Source organism: Gossypium arboreum, chromosome 12, assembly GCF_025698485.1.
Source record: "Gossypium arboreum isolate Shixiya-1 chromosome 12, ASM2569848v2, whole genome shotgun sequence".
Classification (NCBI taxonomy): Eukaryota; Viridiplantae; Streptophyta; class Magnoliopsida; order Malvales; family Malvaceae; genus Gossypium; species Gossypium arboreum.
In genome coordinates this window covers 3,692,633-3,711,313 of record NC_069081.1, presented here as the reverse complement: position 1 = coordinate 3,711,313, position 18,681 = coordinate 3,692,633, and the positions used below count along the sequence as shown (strand labels likewise).

At 31.7% G+C, this 18,681-nt stretch overlaps 1 protein-coding gene and 2 long non-coding RNA genes across 4 annotated transcripts; 2 read left to right on the top strand and 1 right to left on the bottom strand.

Annotated features, from left to right (window-relative positions):
• The first annotated feature begins 6,785 nt into the window (after window positions 1-6,785).
• LOC108477810 (la-related protein 6C-like) lies at window positions 6,786-10,565 on the top strand. The gene is made up of 10 exons (XM_053023527.1): window positions 6,786-7,313; window positions 7,391-7,472; window positions 7,562-7,656; window positions 7,746-7,817; window positions 7,886-7,965; window positions 8,043-8,121; window positions 8,209-8,256; window positions 9,651-9,719; window positions 9,804-9,932; window positions 10,003-10,565. Exons 1-10 carry the CDS (start codon window positions 6,918-6,920, stop codon window positions 10,222-10,224), a joined length of 1,272 nt encoding a protein of 423 aa, XP_052879487.1. The 5' UTR covers window positions 6,786-6,917; the 3' UTR covers window positions 10,225-10,565.
• Window positions 10,566-12,141: 1,576 nt separating this feature from the next.
• On the top strand, window positions 12,142-17,901 carry LOC108479605 (uncharacterized). Of its 2 annotated transcripts, none has more exons than XR_008276010.1 (5): window positions 12,142-12,389; window positions 12,623-12,794; window positions 12,907-13,419; window positions 13,568-13,645; window positions 17,479-17,901. It is a non-coding gene; the product is annotated as an uncharacterized LOC108479605 (long non-coding RNA). The 2 variants fall into 2 exon arrangements; XR_001870484.2 differs by having other exon boundaries at window positions 12,143-12,389; window positions 17,512-17,901.
• Window positions 12,968-13,748, bottom strand: LOC128285552 (uncharacterized). The gene is made up of 2 exons (XR_008276011.1): window positions 13,500-13,748; window positions 12,968-13,402 (listed from the first exon to the last, which is right to left on the bottom strand). It is a non-coding gene; the product is annotated as an uncharacterized LOC128285552 (long non-coding RNA).
• Window positions 17,902-18,681: the final 780 nt, after the last annotated feature.

The following is an 18,681-nucleotide window of genomic DNA, read 5'->3' as shown; positions in this document are numbered from 1 at the left end:
AGCATAATGATGCAAGTTTTAACTGGAAAGGGAAGTATTTGGTGACAAAAAGCAAACCCCAAGAACACCAGCTTAACAGAATATTACTTTGAATTCTAACCAGCTAGGAAATCGATAGTGTTTTTTTTTTACTGAGTTGTAATCATCATTAACATTATTTACCTTGTCCAGGCTTGAGGAAACAACATTGAGTTCAATTATAATGAAATCTAAAGTGAAATGTTTTATTTTATAAACAAATCTTTGGTGTCCAAGATTTTTTTTTTTACTTAAAAAAAAGGTATTTCAACACAAAGATTTAAGTGATCAATGATGGTGGTTTACACTACGAGAGGTGTAGAGAGTTGTTATTGAGATGGCAGTTCACATCGTGTTAGATGCGAAGAGCAACATCACCTTAGTTAGGTATCTTGCTTCAAGCCGTTATGCTAATCTAATGTGATAGCTTTGAGAGATTTGTCGCTTGCCATGACTGCTTTGTTGGGGGTGTAAGTGCCATGTGGAGGGCGAGGGGGGGGAAGTGTTGTGGCGCAGGGGTATAACAATTGCCTCTCCACTTAGTTGTCGAATAAAGCTTTATAAAGTGGATGGGGATGTGATTAATAGAGAATTTAGGGTTTCCCAAGAGGGATTATTTGGTATGAATTACGTGTGATTAAATTGCTAGGATGACAACCTTAGGAAGTTACCATAGGCTAGACGAGGACAGGAGATAAGCCGAACAGAGTAAATCGTAATTTATCCTGGTTGAGAAAGTGAGATCAAGAGATAAGTGTCAACCAATCAACCAGTTAATTAGAGGCTAGGAGGTAATAAGTGGTTAATCGATAGCTAATCCACCCTAAAATCTTAATCTGAAGTTAGTTACAAACCCTGAAACGAGTTAATCTTCTTGATTAGTTTATTGATTTAATTTGTTTGTTTATTTTTCTTAATTATTTATTTTTATTTCAATTATCTCTTTTATGGTTTATTATAATTTAGGATTAATTACTACCACTTAGACTTATTATTGTAAAAAAGTTTTCATAATTTATTCCATATTTCCTTGGGTACGATTCTCGAAATACTTCTAGGTATTTTGTTGTACAAGCTATATTACAATTTGACTCGTGCATTTGTGGGCACCGTCGTTCTCAATTATTATATTTTTGGTGTTATATTTTTACTATAAACAATAACTCGTTTATAGGTGGTTAGGAGTCTAAGGCTTAAAGCCTCACATTCATAAGCAAGTCCATGACCATGAAGTATGAAAGTTATGAAAGTTTACCGGACTTGTTCTTTAAGTTTTCTATCAAAGTGAAATTGTGCCTTGAGACCTGCATCAGTTATATGTAGGACTTCACCATACGAAGTCCGTGACATAGTCCGCATGTATGATTTCGCCATATCTATGAATTAGCATGTATGAGTTTACTATATCTATGAATCCATTTGTATGAGTTTGCCATATCTATGAATTTGTATGTATAAGTTCACTATATCTATGAATCCACATGTATGAGTCTGCCATATCTATGAATTTTCTACTATGAATTCACATGTATGAATTCTCTACATCTATGAATTTTCTTTTACGAGTTCGCATATAAAAATTTGCATCTAGAAATCCGCACGTAAAAGTCTGCAGGATTGTCCACCAAGTTAATCCAAATGAATCTCTCCACTTGATGGGTTTTTTGCTAAGATTATATGCAACAATTCTGTACGAAAAGAATATATGCTTCATGATCTTTCACAGGATGAATTCTCATACATTATGTATTGTGCCTCTGTGTTGTTCAAGCCTAAGCATAAGCTGCAAAATATGAATGCACAAGTTTTGTCTAAGCGAAATTTGTGGCGAAATCTTAATTTTGAAACAAAAAGGGAAGTATTCTTCTTATAGAACTCACTAAGTTCTTTATGAACTTACCATGTTTCTCTCCTCTGTTTTATGTATTCTAAATTGTTGTTCATAGGAGAAATGGAACTAAGCCAGAGTCTTCAAAGTCTAGCATGAGCATGTCATCTTTCGTTTTGTAACATGTGTAGATATCGGGGCAACTTGTAGGCTTAAACTCATGTTTTTGTATATGGATAAGAACTCTTTAAACTTAGTTCGAATTGTAATTAGACACAAGGCTAAATTGATAGGTTTTTATAAAAGATTAATATTATCAAAAGTTTGTTTTTTTATTTCACGGCAACACATTATGGAACTGTTGAATGATTATTAAGTTATTTTGCAAACGCTAATAGTTGAAATCTTGAAGGGCTAGTCGTCTGACCTATCGGTTGGGTGTTACACTTTGGAAGGCCGTATTTGAGGCTTTAAAATGCCTCATTTGATGGGGGTATTATAGCCTTAAGAGGCTATGCTAAGCATGGTATTATGGCCCTTAGAAGGTCATTGAAACTTTGAAAAACTGTTTTGTCGATAATCGTTTAATAATGATTTTGGCCCTTAAGAGACCTTATTTGATGGGGGCATTAAAGCCTTAAGATATTTTTCCAAGTATGGCATTAAGGCTTTCAAAAGGCCTATGTTATAGTCGACATTGAAGCCTTGCCTATTAAGGCATTGGATTATTAAGAGGCTTTATTGAGCCCCAATTACTAATAGTCATTTATTAGTGAGTTGAGGCATTAAAAGGCCTTATCTAATGGTGCATTAAAGCCTTAAGAAGCTTCTTCGAGTGTGACATTCAGACCCTCAGAAGGCCTACACCAAAAAAGGCATTGGGGCCTTAAGAGGCCTCGTTTGATTGGGGCATTGGAGCCTTAAAAAGTTTTTCCAAACATTAGGGCTCTTGAAAAGCTTATCCTGTAGGCTTTTTAGGGCTTTATAAGGGTTCTTTAAGTAAAAATTGAGGCCCACAAAAGGCCATTAGAATTGAGATTGTCCAGTTTGGTGACTTTTTTAGAAACATTTTAGATTTTTACAAAAAAGATATTATCATTCATATTCTTACTTGCCTAGTTGGTTGTTGAGATTATACGTAATACTTGTTCATATGTTTGACATTCCATGTCTTAGGGATAGGTTAGGTATCCAAAATGCACTATACCCTATTTATCTATTAACCTCGTAGGGCTCTTCCCAATTATAGCAACCATTTTTCCTTATTGTCTTACAAGGATACTAGCTTTTGGATTGTGCATTATTAGATCGACCACTTGGAATTGTTAGTTGTTTACTCTGGCATCGTCGTATTGGACCATTTGTTGCGACTTAGTAGTAATATTGGAGAAATGATGCCATTCAAATTGGCGAGCCAATTCATCAGAGTTACTAATTGACTGGCTTATATAATATATTGACCTATTTATAACATATTGACCTATATATAAATCTACTGAATCTAATTTGATTAGGATCGATTAAAGATTTTTAAAATTTTGATTTTTGATTAATTCAATTCAAAATTGAATAATTAATTGATTAATAGAAATTAATAATAATATATTATAAATAGATGAATGCATTAGATGGGCCCAATATATATTATGAGAACATTCTTTTGATTTTCAACTCAACAACTTTATTTCTTTTTTCATCTTTATTTTGGGATATCACAAATCTCTCAATCTCTTTTTGAACTTCACTTCAACAGTTATCATAAACTAATTCCTTTTCCAACAAATATATCAATTTCTTGATAATGATATACATATATATTAATTAATATTTTAAAAACTCTAAATTTGAACTATATATTTTTGTATAAGTAAATAGGTACTTCCCCCCTTTTTGTTGTCTCTAAAAAAAATGTCAACTTCAAATTAAAATTATTATTTTACCATTGTAATTTTGAATTTTGAATGCTATGTTGATTAATTTGTTATATCAAATTTATGTTTGTAGCTATCTAGTGAACTAATATTTGTTGAGGATAGTGTTACACCTACTTCAACATATTTTGAAAATTTGACAAGTGAAGCTTCAAGCCAAACAAATGAGAATGGTGAAAAAAGAAAAATCATCTCATTTCACTAAGATTGTCACCGATGGGGGTTTAAGAAAGGCTAAATGTAATTATTATGAAAAAAAATTGTTGTGATGAGGGATGTTCATCAATCGTATTTAGATGAAAGGGGTAAATTTAAACAATTTCTGAGGAGTTATTGTTTGAGAGTTTGCTTAATTACTCATGCATGGACTTCATTGCAAAGAGTCAATTATTTGTGTCTCACTTTTCACTTTATTGATAGTAATTGAAAATTAAATAAAAAGATTTTGAACTTTTTTTTTCTCAATTTCTAGTAATAAGGTTGAGGCCATTAGAATGATGATTTAGAAATGCTTGTTGCAAAGTGTCATGTGTCAAGTCAAAATTATCGTGGTGAAAGTGATGACATCATATCTATGTCATAATTACTTTTTAATTAATTTAAATTAATTAAAAGATATATATTAAAAATTTTGTATTATTACTAATTAAAATAAACTAATTAATTGATAATATCAAATGATTATTTTATCTTTAATTAATTAAATTAATAAAAGACAAATAATAAATAAAAAAGTTTAAGTTCTTGTAGAATAATCAAATGAAACATTTAAATTCTATTAGAACTCTGTCTTATTCATGTGATTGGCTCCATGAAAAGGGGTCATCCCAAGCTATTCAATGAGAATGGATTGTATGAAACTAGATTCCACATCATCCTTATCGGAAAAGCTGAAAATCAAGAGGAAAAATCTAATTTGTCATTCTTCTATTGGAAAGGCATAGGGATGATTTAGGATCACAGTTTCATACAATCTTTTCTTACTATTCAATATATTCATAAGTTCAAGAAGCCTTTCTCGCCATTCAAAATATTCACAAGTTCAAGAAGCTCAGAAGATCTCTTTAGAATTCTTTAAAGAAGTTGAAGAATTTTAAAAAAATTCTGATGAACACCATAGTCATTTTGAAGAAAAGTTGTCTTTCGATCCAATTCAACCATAGAGAAGATGCCAAAAGTTGTTTATGAAGAAAACAACCTTTCGATCCAAATTAATTAAAGAAAGGATGTCCAAACCTATTTCAAGAGCAAGTTAACACAACACTTGAAGCAATCCACATCAATCCAAGATAAAATCAGACAACCCTTGGATTAAAGTCAAATCGAATAGAAGAATCAAATGATATTTTCTTTATATTCAAGAAGTTTCTAGAGGTTATAATTTTTTTATTCACAATTATCAATAAATTTGATTTTGAATTTTTAAATCAACTTTCTACTTGAAATTTGTGTGTATAGTTACATTTTTAGCACAAGAAACTTCTTGGTATACTATCAGTTAGAGTTTTTAAACTTTATAAATAATGTGACGAACTTTTAACCCTATTCATAAAATTTAAAAAAATTATACCATCAAGTATACCCTTTTAAATATATATGTTTTACTTTTTCTCCTCCCCATTTCATAATCTAGTATTTAACCTCTTTAACTAATATGAAGGGTCTAAATCTACTTCAACCCCTAATATTATAATATTGGTATGGATTAAAGCCATCTTTGCAGGCTTAAGTTGGGCTGCCCTTTGTTAAGCCCATTTTGCCTTCTCCCTGCCAAATTCGGATTTCTTCTTTTAGGGTTAGCAAAACCTTCATTTTATCACATAACAAAAGTTCTATTTTGCTATTTTTGTACATTAAAGTTTTAATATGCATATTTTATTACTTCCATCTATTGTATATATTATTTATATTTACTATTTATAAAGCTTTTTACTGAATTAATGTCACCCATTAATTGAGTTCCTTCACATTTAAAATAAATTATATTATTTAAGGGTACTTTAATTTTTTAATTTTATTTTAAAAATAATAAAATATACGTATAATAAGATTTGAACCCATGCTAATTAGGTTAGCAACCTTCAATTTATCACTTAAGAATATACATTTAAATTTTATTATCACATTTTACTACTTTCATCAATTGTATATCTATATTATTTATACAGACCTTTACCCATCAACTTAGTCCCAACTCAGTTAGGAAAATTACTTTAATATCCCTTCGCATTTAATTTAAATTATTTGATTTGAGGATACTTTGATTACCTCCATTAATTGTATATATTAATAATATTGTTAATTGAGATGGTGTTACAAATTAACTCGACTCTAATTTAGGATTGATGACAACACTGTGATAAATAATTATATTCATTTGGCAATCTTCATTCGATGTATTCATGTGTTTTAAATTTTATTTTACTTACAATTTAATCTAATTTTTTATTTTTAATATAGTACATGTTTCATGTATTATTATTAATTGGTTTCAAATCATACATTTTATTATTTATTGTATATCATTTTTAAACACAAATATGTGTTCTAAATGCATATGTGCGTGGTAGAGTTTCTAGTATTATATTAATAATGTTGTTGATTGAGATGGTATCACAAATTAACTCGATACCAATTTGAATTGATGACAAGACCGTGATAAATTTAGATTAGATTAAAATAATAAATTATGCTTGAAGTTGATCATTTTATATAATTAAGTCCTATATTTATTAGACATAAAAAGAAATTAAAATTCTAACTTAAGTAAATCCGTAATCCCTCATTCAGGATTTAATTAAAAAAGTAAAAGAGTTGAAGGAGTAGTTAATAATTTAGGCATATGGCAAATTAAGAAAGGAAAAGAAAAAAGTGGGAGAGAAAAGAAAGAGGGGATGGGGGTGGTGGTGGCAAACTCTAAACCTTGAAAAAACGGTCAAACAACTAAAAGAACGGTAATTTGTAAGAAATCCTCTCTCTATCCGTAAGTGGGCGCCAAACGTGGTGGATTTCATTCCCATATCAAACTTACAGTTACTAAACTTCAGGAGACAATGAGAGACAACACATCAAATCCATGTTTCACACACATTAACCCAAACCAAATAGAAAAGCCTGAGATCAAAAAGTAACAAATAGCAATGGCACAAGCACAAGCTGAAGCCGAGGAAAAACCTGAAGAACCCCAAGAAAAGTTTGAAGCCAAAGGTGCCATGGTAACATCTGTAACAACAAATACCAGCTGCAGCAGTAGTAGTAATGGTGGTGGTAGCAACAACGGTGTTTCTTTCAAATTCAATGCGCATGCACAGGAGTTCGTGCCCAGATCGCATACCCAAATCCCCATTTCGGGTTATTATTACCCTTGTTTCCACTACCTTGGTGGTGCTGCTGCTGCGGCTGGCTCCTCTGATTGGTTCTTAGTTGGTGATCAAGAACGTGCTGCTTGTTTGATCTCTAATCCTAATATCTCCATACCCCATTGTTCTTCCAAGAATGTGCTCACAGATGATCTCCGCATCAAGATCATCAAACAGGTCCCATTTCTGATTTCCTTGTCTAATCTTTTGATTCATCAAGTTCAAGCATGATGGGATTTGTGTGTATAAAACAGGTGGAGTACCAGTTAAGTGACATGAGCCTTCTAGCAAATGAATCATTGTCAAAGCAAATAAGTAAAGATCCTGAAGGATATGGTAAACAAATTTCTGGTGCTTGCCAACAGTTTGTTCTTGTTTTCAATGTAAAACAAATTTCCACTAAAATGTAATGGCTATTTTTCTAGTGCCCATATCTTTTATTGCTTCCACAAAGAAAATCAAGTCCCTCGTCAATGCCAACCAGTTGCTGGCTCAAGCACTTCGGTCCTCTACAAAGCTTGTAATTTGTTCAGTCTCATTGTTCTTTTCAGACAGAAAAGCTTGAGTTTCATTGATGTAATAGTCTTTTTCTTTTTATGTGCCTGAAAGGTTGTGAGTGCAGATGGTAAGAAGGTTAGACGTAAACACCCTTTCACTGAAAAGGACAGAGAGGAAGTGCAGGTAAAATATATGGGGGACTTTAGATTTTCTTAAATTACTCAAGTGGATTAACTTATTTTTGCTTGCAGGCTCGTACTGTTATTGTAGAGAATTTGCCTGAAGATCATTCTCATCAGAACCTGGACAAAATTTTTAATGTAGTAGGGAGGTTGTTTCTAATCACATTTCTATTTCAGTTTTGTAGTATGTTGTATTGCAGCAGATACTAATGGTATGATGATACAGTGTGAAGAATATCCGAATATGTCATCCCCAGGAATCCAATTCTTCCAAATCTAAAACCGATTTTTTTAACCGTAACAAGGTATGAAGTATGAAGATGGGGTTTAAAAGATGGGTTACACAATATTTATCCCTTGTTCATTCCTTTTCTCTTTCCCTTGTCTTTAAGCTACATGCACTTGTGGAGTATGATTCACCTCACATCGCTGAGAAAGCGGTAAGTTATTGCACTGCTAAAATCAACACCTTCTTAGTCCAATGCTATCACCATAATCTATTCTCCTTCTCCAATTTTCAAAAATATATACTTTATCAAAATCTATTTTTACATTTTGAAAATTAAAAAGAAAAATACTAGTTGATGTAACAATAAAAATAACATTAAAAAATTAATTAGAATTTTTTTCTTAAAATACCCACTTTAACTCATTATGATTCATAATTTTTTTATGTTCTTAAGAAAATTGTAGTTAGCATTTTGATTGAAATAATTAAAATATTAACTATTTAGATTTACTGATAATATTATAAAAGTAAAGAGACTAAATTATATCTAGAACAAAGTATATAGGTTAAATCTTAAGTTTCAACATAATCTAGGGACCAACATTGAAATTTAACCATTGTCTTGTATAAAAAACAACATAAACCTAAAAATATACAAAGCCATCTGTAGACTCTTATGTAGCATTTGGTGTTAATTAAATATTTAATAATAAATTTTAAATTTTAAATTATATTGTTAATTGAAAATAAAATTATTTCAAATTTATCTTACATATATTTTCTAAATATAATAATGCATATATAAAATTGTGTATATATAAAACTTATTTGGGAATAAATTTAAAAACTTGTATATATAATACTTGCGAAGAATTAGTTGAAGTAATAAAGAGAATTAAGTAGGAGGACAAAGGAAGAACATAATAACTTTTTTTAAATGTTTTTAATAGATTAATATCTTAAACCAATATAAAATAAGGTTAATTTTGTCTTAATAATTTTCTAACTTTCCCATCTACGTGAGAAAATAACATTTCTACCTTTTATCATGAAAACCATGTTGTCATGTTTATAGGAAAGTAATTCTTAAGGGAAAGTTAGATTCTAAGGAAAGTAAATAAAATTTGATATACCAAATGTTGAAATCACTTTCTAACTAATTAAATTCTCAAGAAAAGCAACTATTTTCCATCGTACTAAATGTTGCGTTAAGGTATTTAAATGATATAGAATCAAGTAATATTTTGATTAAAAAATTAATGGTATTAATAATATTATAAAAATATATGATTAAATTATGTTAAAAATAAAGTATATAAATTAAGTATCAAATTTAGACATAATAAATGGATCAAAACTAAAATTTAACCATTTTTCGAAAATGTAAAAGAAAAGAAAAGCATGTCACCAAAAGCACCTTACTAGGTATATAGATTTGGAGGATTAGGTTAAGAGCAATTTTAGATAAAGGCTGTCCTTTCCCGAGAAATTGACTAGTTGTCCTGTCCCGTTGCAAATCCTAGTAGTTACTTGTTCATATACTTGAAATAAGATTGTAGTTAGTGTTGCTTATATATATATATATATATATATATATTGGTTCAGGTTGAGAAGTTAAATGATGAAAGGAATTGGAGAAAGGGTCTGAGAGTAAGGTTGCTGCTTGGACTCACGGTATACTAAACTACATTTTCTTAATATTTGTGCTTTTTTACTTTATGATCTTTAAGCATTTATATTGAAACAAAAAAAATGCAGCCCAAATCTGTTCTGAAAACTAGAAAATCAGAATTCGATGGGATACTGGACGAGGATGATTCATTACTTAATGAAACCTCTGACGATTCTTCTCAGCCAAACAATACTACTGAATCAACTGAGAACAATGTAAGCACATTAAAGAATGTTTATTCAACCGTTTAGCATTAGAGAATTGATATTTGGCTGCTATTGGTAGTCCGAGGATACTGCAACGGGATCCAAAAAAGGAAGGGCCAAAGGGCGAGGAAAAGGGCGTGGGCGTGTTCAAAACAACAAGCATGCATTATCTCCTCAATCTAGCAACGCATCCCAGTGTGAAGCATCTGCAAAACAGATTTCTAAGGGCCCCAGAATGCCAGATGGAACCAAGGGTTTCACCATGGGGCGAGGCAAGCCATTGACTTCCTCTGTGAAGTAATGGATGACACATTCTTTCTTCTCTTCTCCAACTATAGTATTTTGAATGGCTCCGTATCTCCTGAAAACAGGACATGATTTAAGTAGCAACGATGCATAGTCTGGTCTATAATATGTTACCAATAGTTCAAGTTGTATGGTTTGGTTTAGTTCTATGTTACTCTGACTCCACGTCATTAGTATTTGGTTCGTGTATGTGTCCAACATGTATATGTTTATATTTGGAGGACCATTTATGGGTATATACCGTACACGGATACAGAAAATATAGGGTGAGGGTAATGTAGGTTTAGTATTACTTTTTTTAAGCAATCTAGTAGCAGTTTCCTCCAGGCAGTGGAACACCATTTTTCAGTTTTCTGTTTCTAATTTGTTGAATAATTGAAAGATTATATATAATCTGTTTCTATCTTTTTCTAAGCCTATCTAATGTTAATTACGGCAGTATGATATAATTATTTGAAATCGAATTTAAATTCTTATGCTTATAACATAATACTCTTGTCAGCAAATCAAAATTAAAATCAAATTTTCATATGATAAATTCAAAGATAGATTCGAGTTTTAATCCTTCACTTCAAATAGTTAAATTTCTCTTTTAACTCTTAAAAAAAATAATTCAATTTAAAATTTTTCAATAGAAAATTTTTTGGCCCTGAGTATCTCTGCACTTTACGTATTCCATCAAACTTCAAGTGTAATTTTAACATTCGTTTCTTATAAAATATATTAGAAATACAAAGGGTTATAGATTTTACCTTTCAAATATAAAGTTATTAAATGTTATTTTAAAAAAAATATGTTATTTTCAAATATAAAGTTGCCAATTAGGGGTAATGTTAGCAAAAGCTAAGGCTCCAGGATATTGATATATCAATTTCGACTCTCACCTTTTGTAAATCATGTACGTTGTTTTTAGATTATTTTAACTTAAATTTCATTATGTGTAAATCTTCTCTAGAATTATTCTAGTTTAGTTCCGCATGTATTACGATTATTAATCTGACTGTAGTCTTTAGAACTATTCTAGTTTGGTTTTGCATATATTACGATATTAATTTAATTGTACTCAAGAAGATTCTAATTATAATTAATTCAAATATGTATTATTTGTAATTATAATTTTACTTGTAAATTTTAAAAATAAAAATTGTACTCTTTGATCAGTTATTTGAATAATATTTAGGATAAGATTGTTTTAGTTTTTCAATTTTTAACCGAACCAGTGTATTTAGTTGTTCAATTTTGCAAACAAAATTGAACCGATGGATATAAGAAACTAATTATTATCGAATCATACTAAATCAATTCGGTTCAAGTTCTAGGTTTCCATATTCTTTTTAGGCTTTAAGCTTTTGGATTTTATTTAGACAAAATTGTCTTTGAATTTAAACTTTTCAACTTTAATTAGATAAAATTATCTTTATTTTACGGTTTTTAGACACTATTTGACAATTTTACAATTTTTAATTATACTTCAAATCTTCATTAATATATTGATCTAAAAATAATTTGTAAAATCTACAAATTATAAATGTTTATTAAAATCTAATTAAACCTTGAATTAATCACTCTCAATTTTCATTGAACATAATCATATGTTAAATTATTTGTATTTTACAACCCTTAATGTGCAATTACATCAAAAAAAAACCCAACTAGGAAAGGTTGATAACTAAAATTTTAGAAGTTTTAACAACAACAGCAACAACAACAAACAACAAACAACAACAACAATAATAATAATAAAAGAACACATTGGCTTTTATTATTTAAAAAAACAAATACCCAAAAATTTTTTTTGGGCTCAGAATCGTATAACTAAAAAAAACAATAAACTATAATGGGCATACCTATTGTTTTTTATGCTAAGCCCGTTCGTGAAAACAAACAAGAAATTGATTATTAAACAAAAGAGAAATTAAACAAAAAAGGAAACCTAAAAGATAATTCCCAGTCAAATCAAACAGGCCGGCCATTTATTACTTCCATCGTCTTTTCATGTCCATCAGTTGCGCCTGTTTAGAGATAACCTTTCCCAAAGATTTCAATGTACTTGTTATCTTTAACTACTCACTTCTCCATCCCAAGACGATTTCAATCCGGATTTTCTCTCCATCTTCCTTCCAGATCTATTGCTCTATGGATCATCATTTTCCCCACCAGGTATGATTCTTCTCTTTTTTCTAAAGCTTTTTTTGCTAGGTTATGGGCTTGAACATTCTCCAATCTACGGATGAACTCGAAAGTAACCTTTTGAACATTGGTTCTTTTAGTCTGTCGATTGGCATTTTTTTAATGACTGTTTTCGAGTCTTCCTTTATTCTTCTTGTTTTTAACCCTATTTCTATTACTAACTTGATAGCATCTAATCTTGCATGGGCTTCTGCTGCAAACAGGGAGGGAATATTTTCATGAAGAACTGTCTTTGAGGCTTTTAAAGCACCCATCTGGTCCCGAACTACTAAACCTGAGGCCGATCTGGAATTTCTCTTGTCGAAGGCTGCATCAAACTGAACTGTAATACCCTCCATCACCCCTGTTTGACCATGAGCTCTTTCGATAATAGAGGTGAGTTTTTTTCTCTTGGACCCCTTTCAATTCTGCTATGTATCTACTGATTTTCTGTGCCATATCCCTAACTGAAATGTTTTTCCTTTCATGGACATATTGGTTCCGGGAGTTCCATATAAACCATGGAGCGCAGCAAAAGATCTGACACTGTTCTTTTGTACTCATTTCGAAAACCCAGGTTAACCATTCCCAGAAAATTTGATTCATATGAATTATAGCCCAAGAGAGGTTGATGCTTTGCCATATTTCACTGATTGCAGGGCATTGTCTAAAGATATGGTTGCTATCTTCTTCTCTGAGACTGCACCGAGAACATCTATCGTTGGCGGTCACTTTCTTATAACTTAGGTTAGCTAATGAAAGGAAATAGTTCCAAGAGATTCGCCATATTGTTATTGTAATTTTTGATGGTAGCTGTAAATCCCATAATTTTCGATGGAAATTTTTAGTTTTGGGTTGTAATAAATAGCTATTAGTATACAAGCTGTTATATTGTAATAGTTTATAGGCACTTCTTACTGAGAAATCCCCTTAAGGTTTTTCTTTCCACACTTGGAAGTCTGCATGGTCTGCTTCTGCCAAAGGGATCTGCAAGATCTTTTGGACTATGTCCAGTTGAAAGGTATTACTGAACAATTTTCGTTTCCAAGTTCAATTTGTACTATTAACTAAATCTGAAACTAATTGTACTTCACCATTTACCTCTCTGTGTTGCCAACCAATTGCTGCACTCCTTGGAATCCAACAATCTGTCCATATGGATATCTCAGTCCTTCGTTCAACTCTCCAGCAAAGACCATCATGAATGAGCCCCTTTGCTGCCCAGATGCTCTTCTAGGTAAATGAAGGTAAAGATCCCAACTGTGCATTTAGAAAGTTTGATTACGGAAAATATTTTACTTTGAGAACTCTGGCTAATAAGGAATTCAGATTTTTAATAAGACGCCATCCCTGCTTGGCTAATAACGCAACATTAAATTGGCAAAAATTCTGAAAACCCAAACCTCTATTTTCTTTTAAAAAACATATATTTTTCCAAGAACACCAATGAATTCCCTTTTTCCCATGCCCCTTTTGCCACCAAAATTTAGCAATAATACCTTCCATTTCTTCACATAATGATTTTGGTAATAAAAAACAGGCCATTGAGTACGTTAGTATAGCTTGTAAAACAGCTTTAATGAATACCTCTTTTCCACCTTGAGACAGTAATCTGATACTCCAATTGCCGATACGTTGTTTAAGTTTGTCTTTCAAAATTTGAAAAGATTCTTTTTTCCTTCTACCAACTAGACTCGGTAGCCCTAAGTACCGTTCCAAGTCATTTGAACTTCGAACTCCTAGCTGATTAACCACTAACTGTCTATCTTCCTCTGGGGTGTTTCTACTAAAAAAAAAACAGCTGATTTATCAAAGTTTACACGCTGACTTGAACCGTTTCTATACTCCCGTAAAATCTGCTTGATTGTACAGACTCCCCTTCCTGTTGCCTCTCCAAACAATATGCAATCATCAGCAAATAATAAATGAGACACCTTTGGGCCACTTCTACTAACCTTATTCTTCTCTAATTTGCAGTCTCATTAGGAATGATAGACATTCCCCACATATCAGGAATAAAAACGGGCTTAATGGATCACCTTGCCTAAGTCCCCTTGTTGGATAAAAAATTTCTCCAATATTACCATTAACCATAGCCGAATAAGAAACAGTAAACATGTACTTCATAATAGAATCAATCTATTTTTGAGTGAATCCCATTCGACCCATAATTTCCCTAACAAAATTCTATTCTACTCTATCCTAAGCCTTACTCATACCTAACTTGACTGCCATGTATCTCTTTTTCCCCACTTTCTTCTGCTTCAGCAAGTGCAAAATTTCATAGGCCACCAGTACATTATCAGTTATAAGTTTTCCTTGCACAAAAGCACTCTGTGCTTCATCAATACATTTATCAATAACTCCTCTAAATCTGTTTGCTATAGCCTTTGCTAGTATTTCATAAAGAACATTGCATAAACTAATCGGTAAAAATGAGTCATATTAGAAGGGCTGGTGATTTTTGGGATAAGCACAATATGTGTTGAGTTTATTGAACTAACCTCCATATCTCCATTCAAAAGATGTAGGAAAGAAGAAACGACATCATTCCCAATGATATCCTAACATCTTTGATAAAATAGGGCTGCAAATCCGATCTTCCCCTGATGCCTTTGTAGAACTCATTTTGAACAGAGCCCCTCGAATTTCCTGTCCATTATATGGCGCTACAAGCTTTCTATTATCTTCATCAAAAATACAATGATTAATGCCTGAAAATAAATGCTTGTTAAATGTAGTCTTCCCTGCTATGAATAAATTCTCAAAATAAGCCCGTGCAATACCCTTCATTTCTTGAACATCTTTTGTTTCCCTTCCACTTTCATTTTGTAACTTGTTATTCTGATTTCTCCTCCGTCTTTGTGTTGCGTGGCTATGAAAAAAAGCTGTGTTCCTATCACCATATTTCAACCAGTTCAATCGAGCCCTCTGTTCCCAGTAGTATTCATCCTTTTCGTTCTCAAAGTTAAGCTGAATTTTTGTGTCAATCATCTCAGCCAAATTCATATCATCCCTTTCAACTTCTACTAATTTTGATAGTTTTGTTGTTAATACCTCATTTCTCCATTTTCCATGCTTTCGTATTGCCCAACCCATCTTTTCAATCATTTTCTCAAGAAATCTAACTTTTGCAATAAATCTCCTGTTGTCGGTCCTCATAAATATTTGACGTCTTTATGAAAATAGTCTTCTAATGTCCACCAGGCTTTGAATTTAAAATTATCTCCTTTTTGCCTATTCTTTTCTTTATTCGTGACAACCAAGAGATGACAATGATCAAAAAAAGAATGAACCAGGTGTTGAACTTTTATGTTAAGAAACATTAGCATCCATTTCACATTGGCCACCCCCTATTAAGTCGTTCTTGTATATTTGTTTCAGGTAAATTTCCTCTCTCCCATGTAAACCACCTGCCAGGGAACCTTACATCATTTAATTGACATTCCTCTAATGCTTTTTGAAACAATTCCATTCTTCTTTCATCTTTAGGCAGACCACCCTTTTTTTCGAACCCATACATAATTTCATTAAAGTCTTCGCATACAGACCAAAGAATATCTTCAACTTGATAAAGATTCTTTAGAACAGCCCAAGAATCTTCTCTATCTTGAGCATATAGGGTTCCATAGAAATCCGTAAATCGTCACTTGTCCTTAATATATGTATCTTCCACAATCACATTAATATGACTTTTGGAAAAACTTTGAAGGTTTACATCAATATCGTTTCTCCATCTCAAACACAATCCTCCTCTAGTACCTTCTGAACTAACTTTAATACTATTTGCAAAACCACAGCTCTTTCCAACTCTGTCCATCTATTTTTTGCAAAGTTTAGTCTCCATAAAGAAGACTTTTAGGGATTAAAGATCTTCAGTGAGTGCTGAAGTCTCTGTATTGTCCGTGGTCTACCCAGACCACAGACATTCCAACTTAAGATTTTCATTGCGCTCGGTCGGCTTGCCTTCTGGCAACTACCGATGATAGGTAATATTGTTCCCACATTCTCTTATTTCTGGACAGTATCTTGCTAATTTCATCATTTTCTGAAAAATCATCGATTTCTCCTCTAGATTTTTTCTTCCCCTCTTCACTTATTAATGTTGTGTCCTCCAAATCATGGTCCATAAAATTATGAATCTGATTTGTCAATACAGTTTTCAGCCATTGACTAGAACTTGATGATCCCCCTTCTAAGTTGAAGCTAAGAATTGGATCCACTATCTTAACGCATCTTTTTTTATTTTCCATTGTCCATTTCTCACTCTTGCTTTCTCTATTATTTTCACCAATTCCACCTGTTATTCCATCCCCATCCTCCTGTAACCATATGCTAGTCATAACTAAAGCTCTTCGAGACTGAGCTTGTAAAGATAAATCTCATCTCATTTCAGCTACTTCTACTCCGAGTGTCATCTTTGCTTCACAAAAGGAGTCGCCATGACCCAATCTTCTACAGAAAAAACAAAATAATGATAACCATTCATATTTAAAATTAACATACGACTGTCTCTCTTAGAACGAAATCTGTTTTTCTTTTTGAAGGATACCTTACATCAATTTAAACTCTAATCCTCATGAAATTCCTATTTTTCTTACCCAGATTTGACCCATCATATTCCAAAAAAAGCCCCTAAAAAATTCTCCATTTGCACCACTAAACTCTCAGAAAATAAACAAATAGGTATATAATATATCTGTACCCAAAACGGAGTCATAACTAAGGGTACTTGTAGTGGATCCTCTCCCCAATTCAATTTATAAAGAAGCAGCAAATGATTATTAAAGGTCAAAGGAGAACCCTTGATAACTCTTTCTAGATCCATTTTATGAAAAAAATTGGAACAAATACCTTTTCTTTCCCAGATCTCGGATTTGAACGCCCCGACCCGGATGTCACAGATTCACCATAGTACTCTTCATTGCTGGAAAGTGAATAATACTGACAGTCAAAAAATAGTCCACAAGTTGAAAAATCTCCCCCATTCTTTCTCTGTTAAGATCTGGTTGTATTTGAATAACTTCATCTTCTTCTTCATTAATTGAAAGTTGATCCAGTTCGTTTTTCGTAATTGCAGAAGTAAATCTCACACTATGCTTTCTTACTTTAGAATGCAGAAGACTACTGATATACAAGATGCGCTGACTATATAAATCACAAAAAGCCAAGCGAAACAACAGAAAACCTAAAACTTCTTGCCAGAGGCGGCAGACAGAAATGTGCCAGAGGCGGCAAACTAAAGCACAATTTCACCTTAAACTCATGATTTTTTGTGGTTTTCTATTCTTAGAAGTTTTAGCAGCAATAATAAATAAGTAATGAATTCGTGACTGACACTGAAAATTAGATTTAGGGTTTTTTATATATAATTATAGAATATGTAAAAGTATAATAAAAATTATATGAGAAATTATTTGGTACACTGTCGGTAGAGATTGTTGGAAAAAATCCAGTTTAAAAATGGTTTTCTATTACAATGGAAATTTAAAATTTTGAAAAATGAGTCGGTTTGTAATATTTATAGTAATAAATTTTTCTTGAAAAGTACTTGTGCTTCGAGCGAGATGGATCCTAGACATTCTTGGCTTTCAATTGAACGACCTTCTTCACTATTCTCGTATCACGAATCGTTTCGAGTATGGGCTCAAGCGATCATGGATCAAACATAGAATCAAAAATAATTTTTAGTTTTAGTAGGAAAGTAATTCTTTGTCAATAGAAATTGGTAGAACTATTATTCACAGAAAGTATAATTTATACTTAAAAAATAAATTTCACTATTTTCAGGAAAAAATAACAATATCTCAAAAGTTGTGTGTTTTTAACTCTACTGGTGTCATCTATTTATAAGGAGAGATAGGAGAATTCTAGTTAAATTAGTAGAGCACAAATAATACTTATTTGATTGAAAAACTAGTCTCCTAGTTTAACTAAGAGAAGGGGGCAACACACCTTAGTTAAATATACTATGGTTACTACCCTTTGTATGTATTATGAGGGAATTTTGGACATCTCCTGTATTGAGGTTAATTATATGTGCGTCTTAGATTTTTAACCTAACATTTTATTATTTAATCTAATCCAATACATGTTTTTCTGTTTTCCAAAATAAATAGTATTTATTAAATTATTTTTAATTAAATAATGTTCTCAATCTAATTCTAATTACATTAAAGTTATGACAACTTTACCATAAGAGAATTTATGAAAAATATATTTAATTTCCATATCCAATGGATTCGAATGACCAATTAGTTTAATTCTATTTTCGAACTTCAAT

Bases quoted from the DNA above. Each gene is read 5' to 3' on its own strand.
- LOC108477810 (XM_053023527.1), top strand. From the start codon at position 6,918: ATGGCACAAGCACAAGCTGAAGCCGAGGAAAAACCTGAAGAACCCCAA. The intron at 7,314-7,390 runs GTCCCATTTCTG...TGTATAAAACAG, and splicing joins GCATCAAGATCATCAAACAG to GTGGAGTACCAGTTAAGTGA. The intron at 9,720-9,803 runs GTATACTAAACT...AAAAAAATGCAG, and splicing joins GGTTGCTGCTTGGACTCACG to CCCAAATCTGTTCTGAAAAC.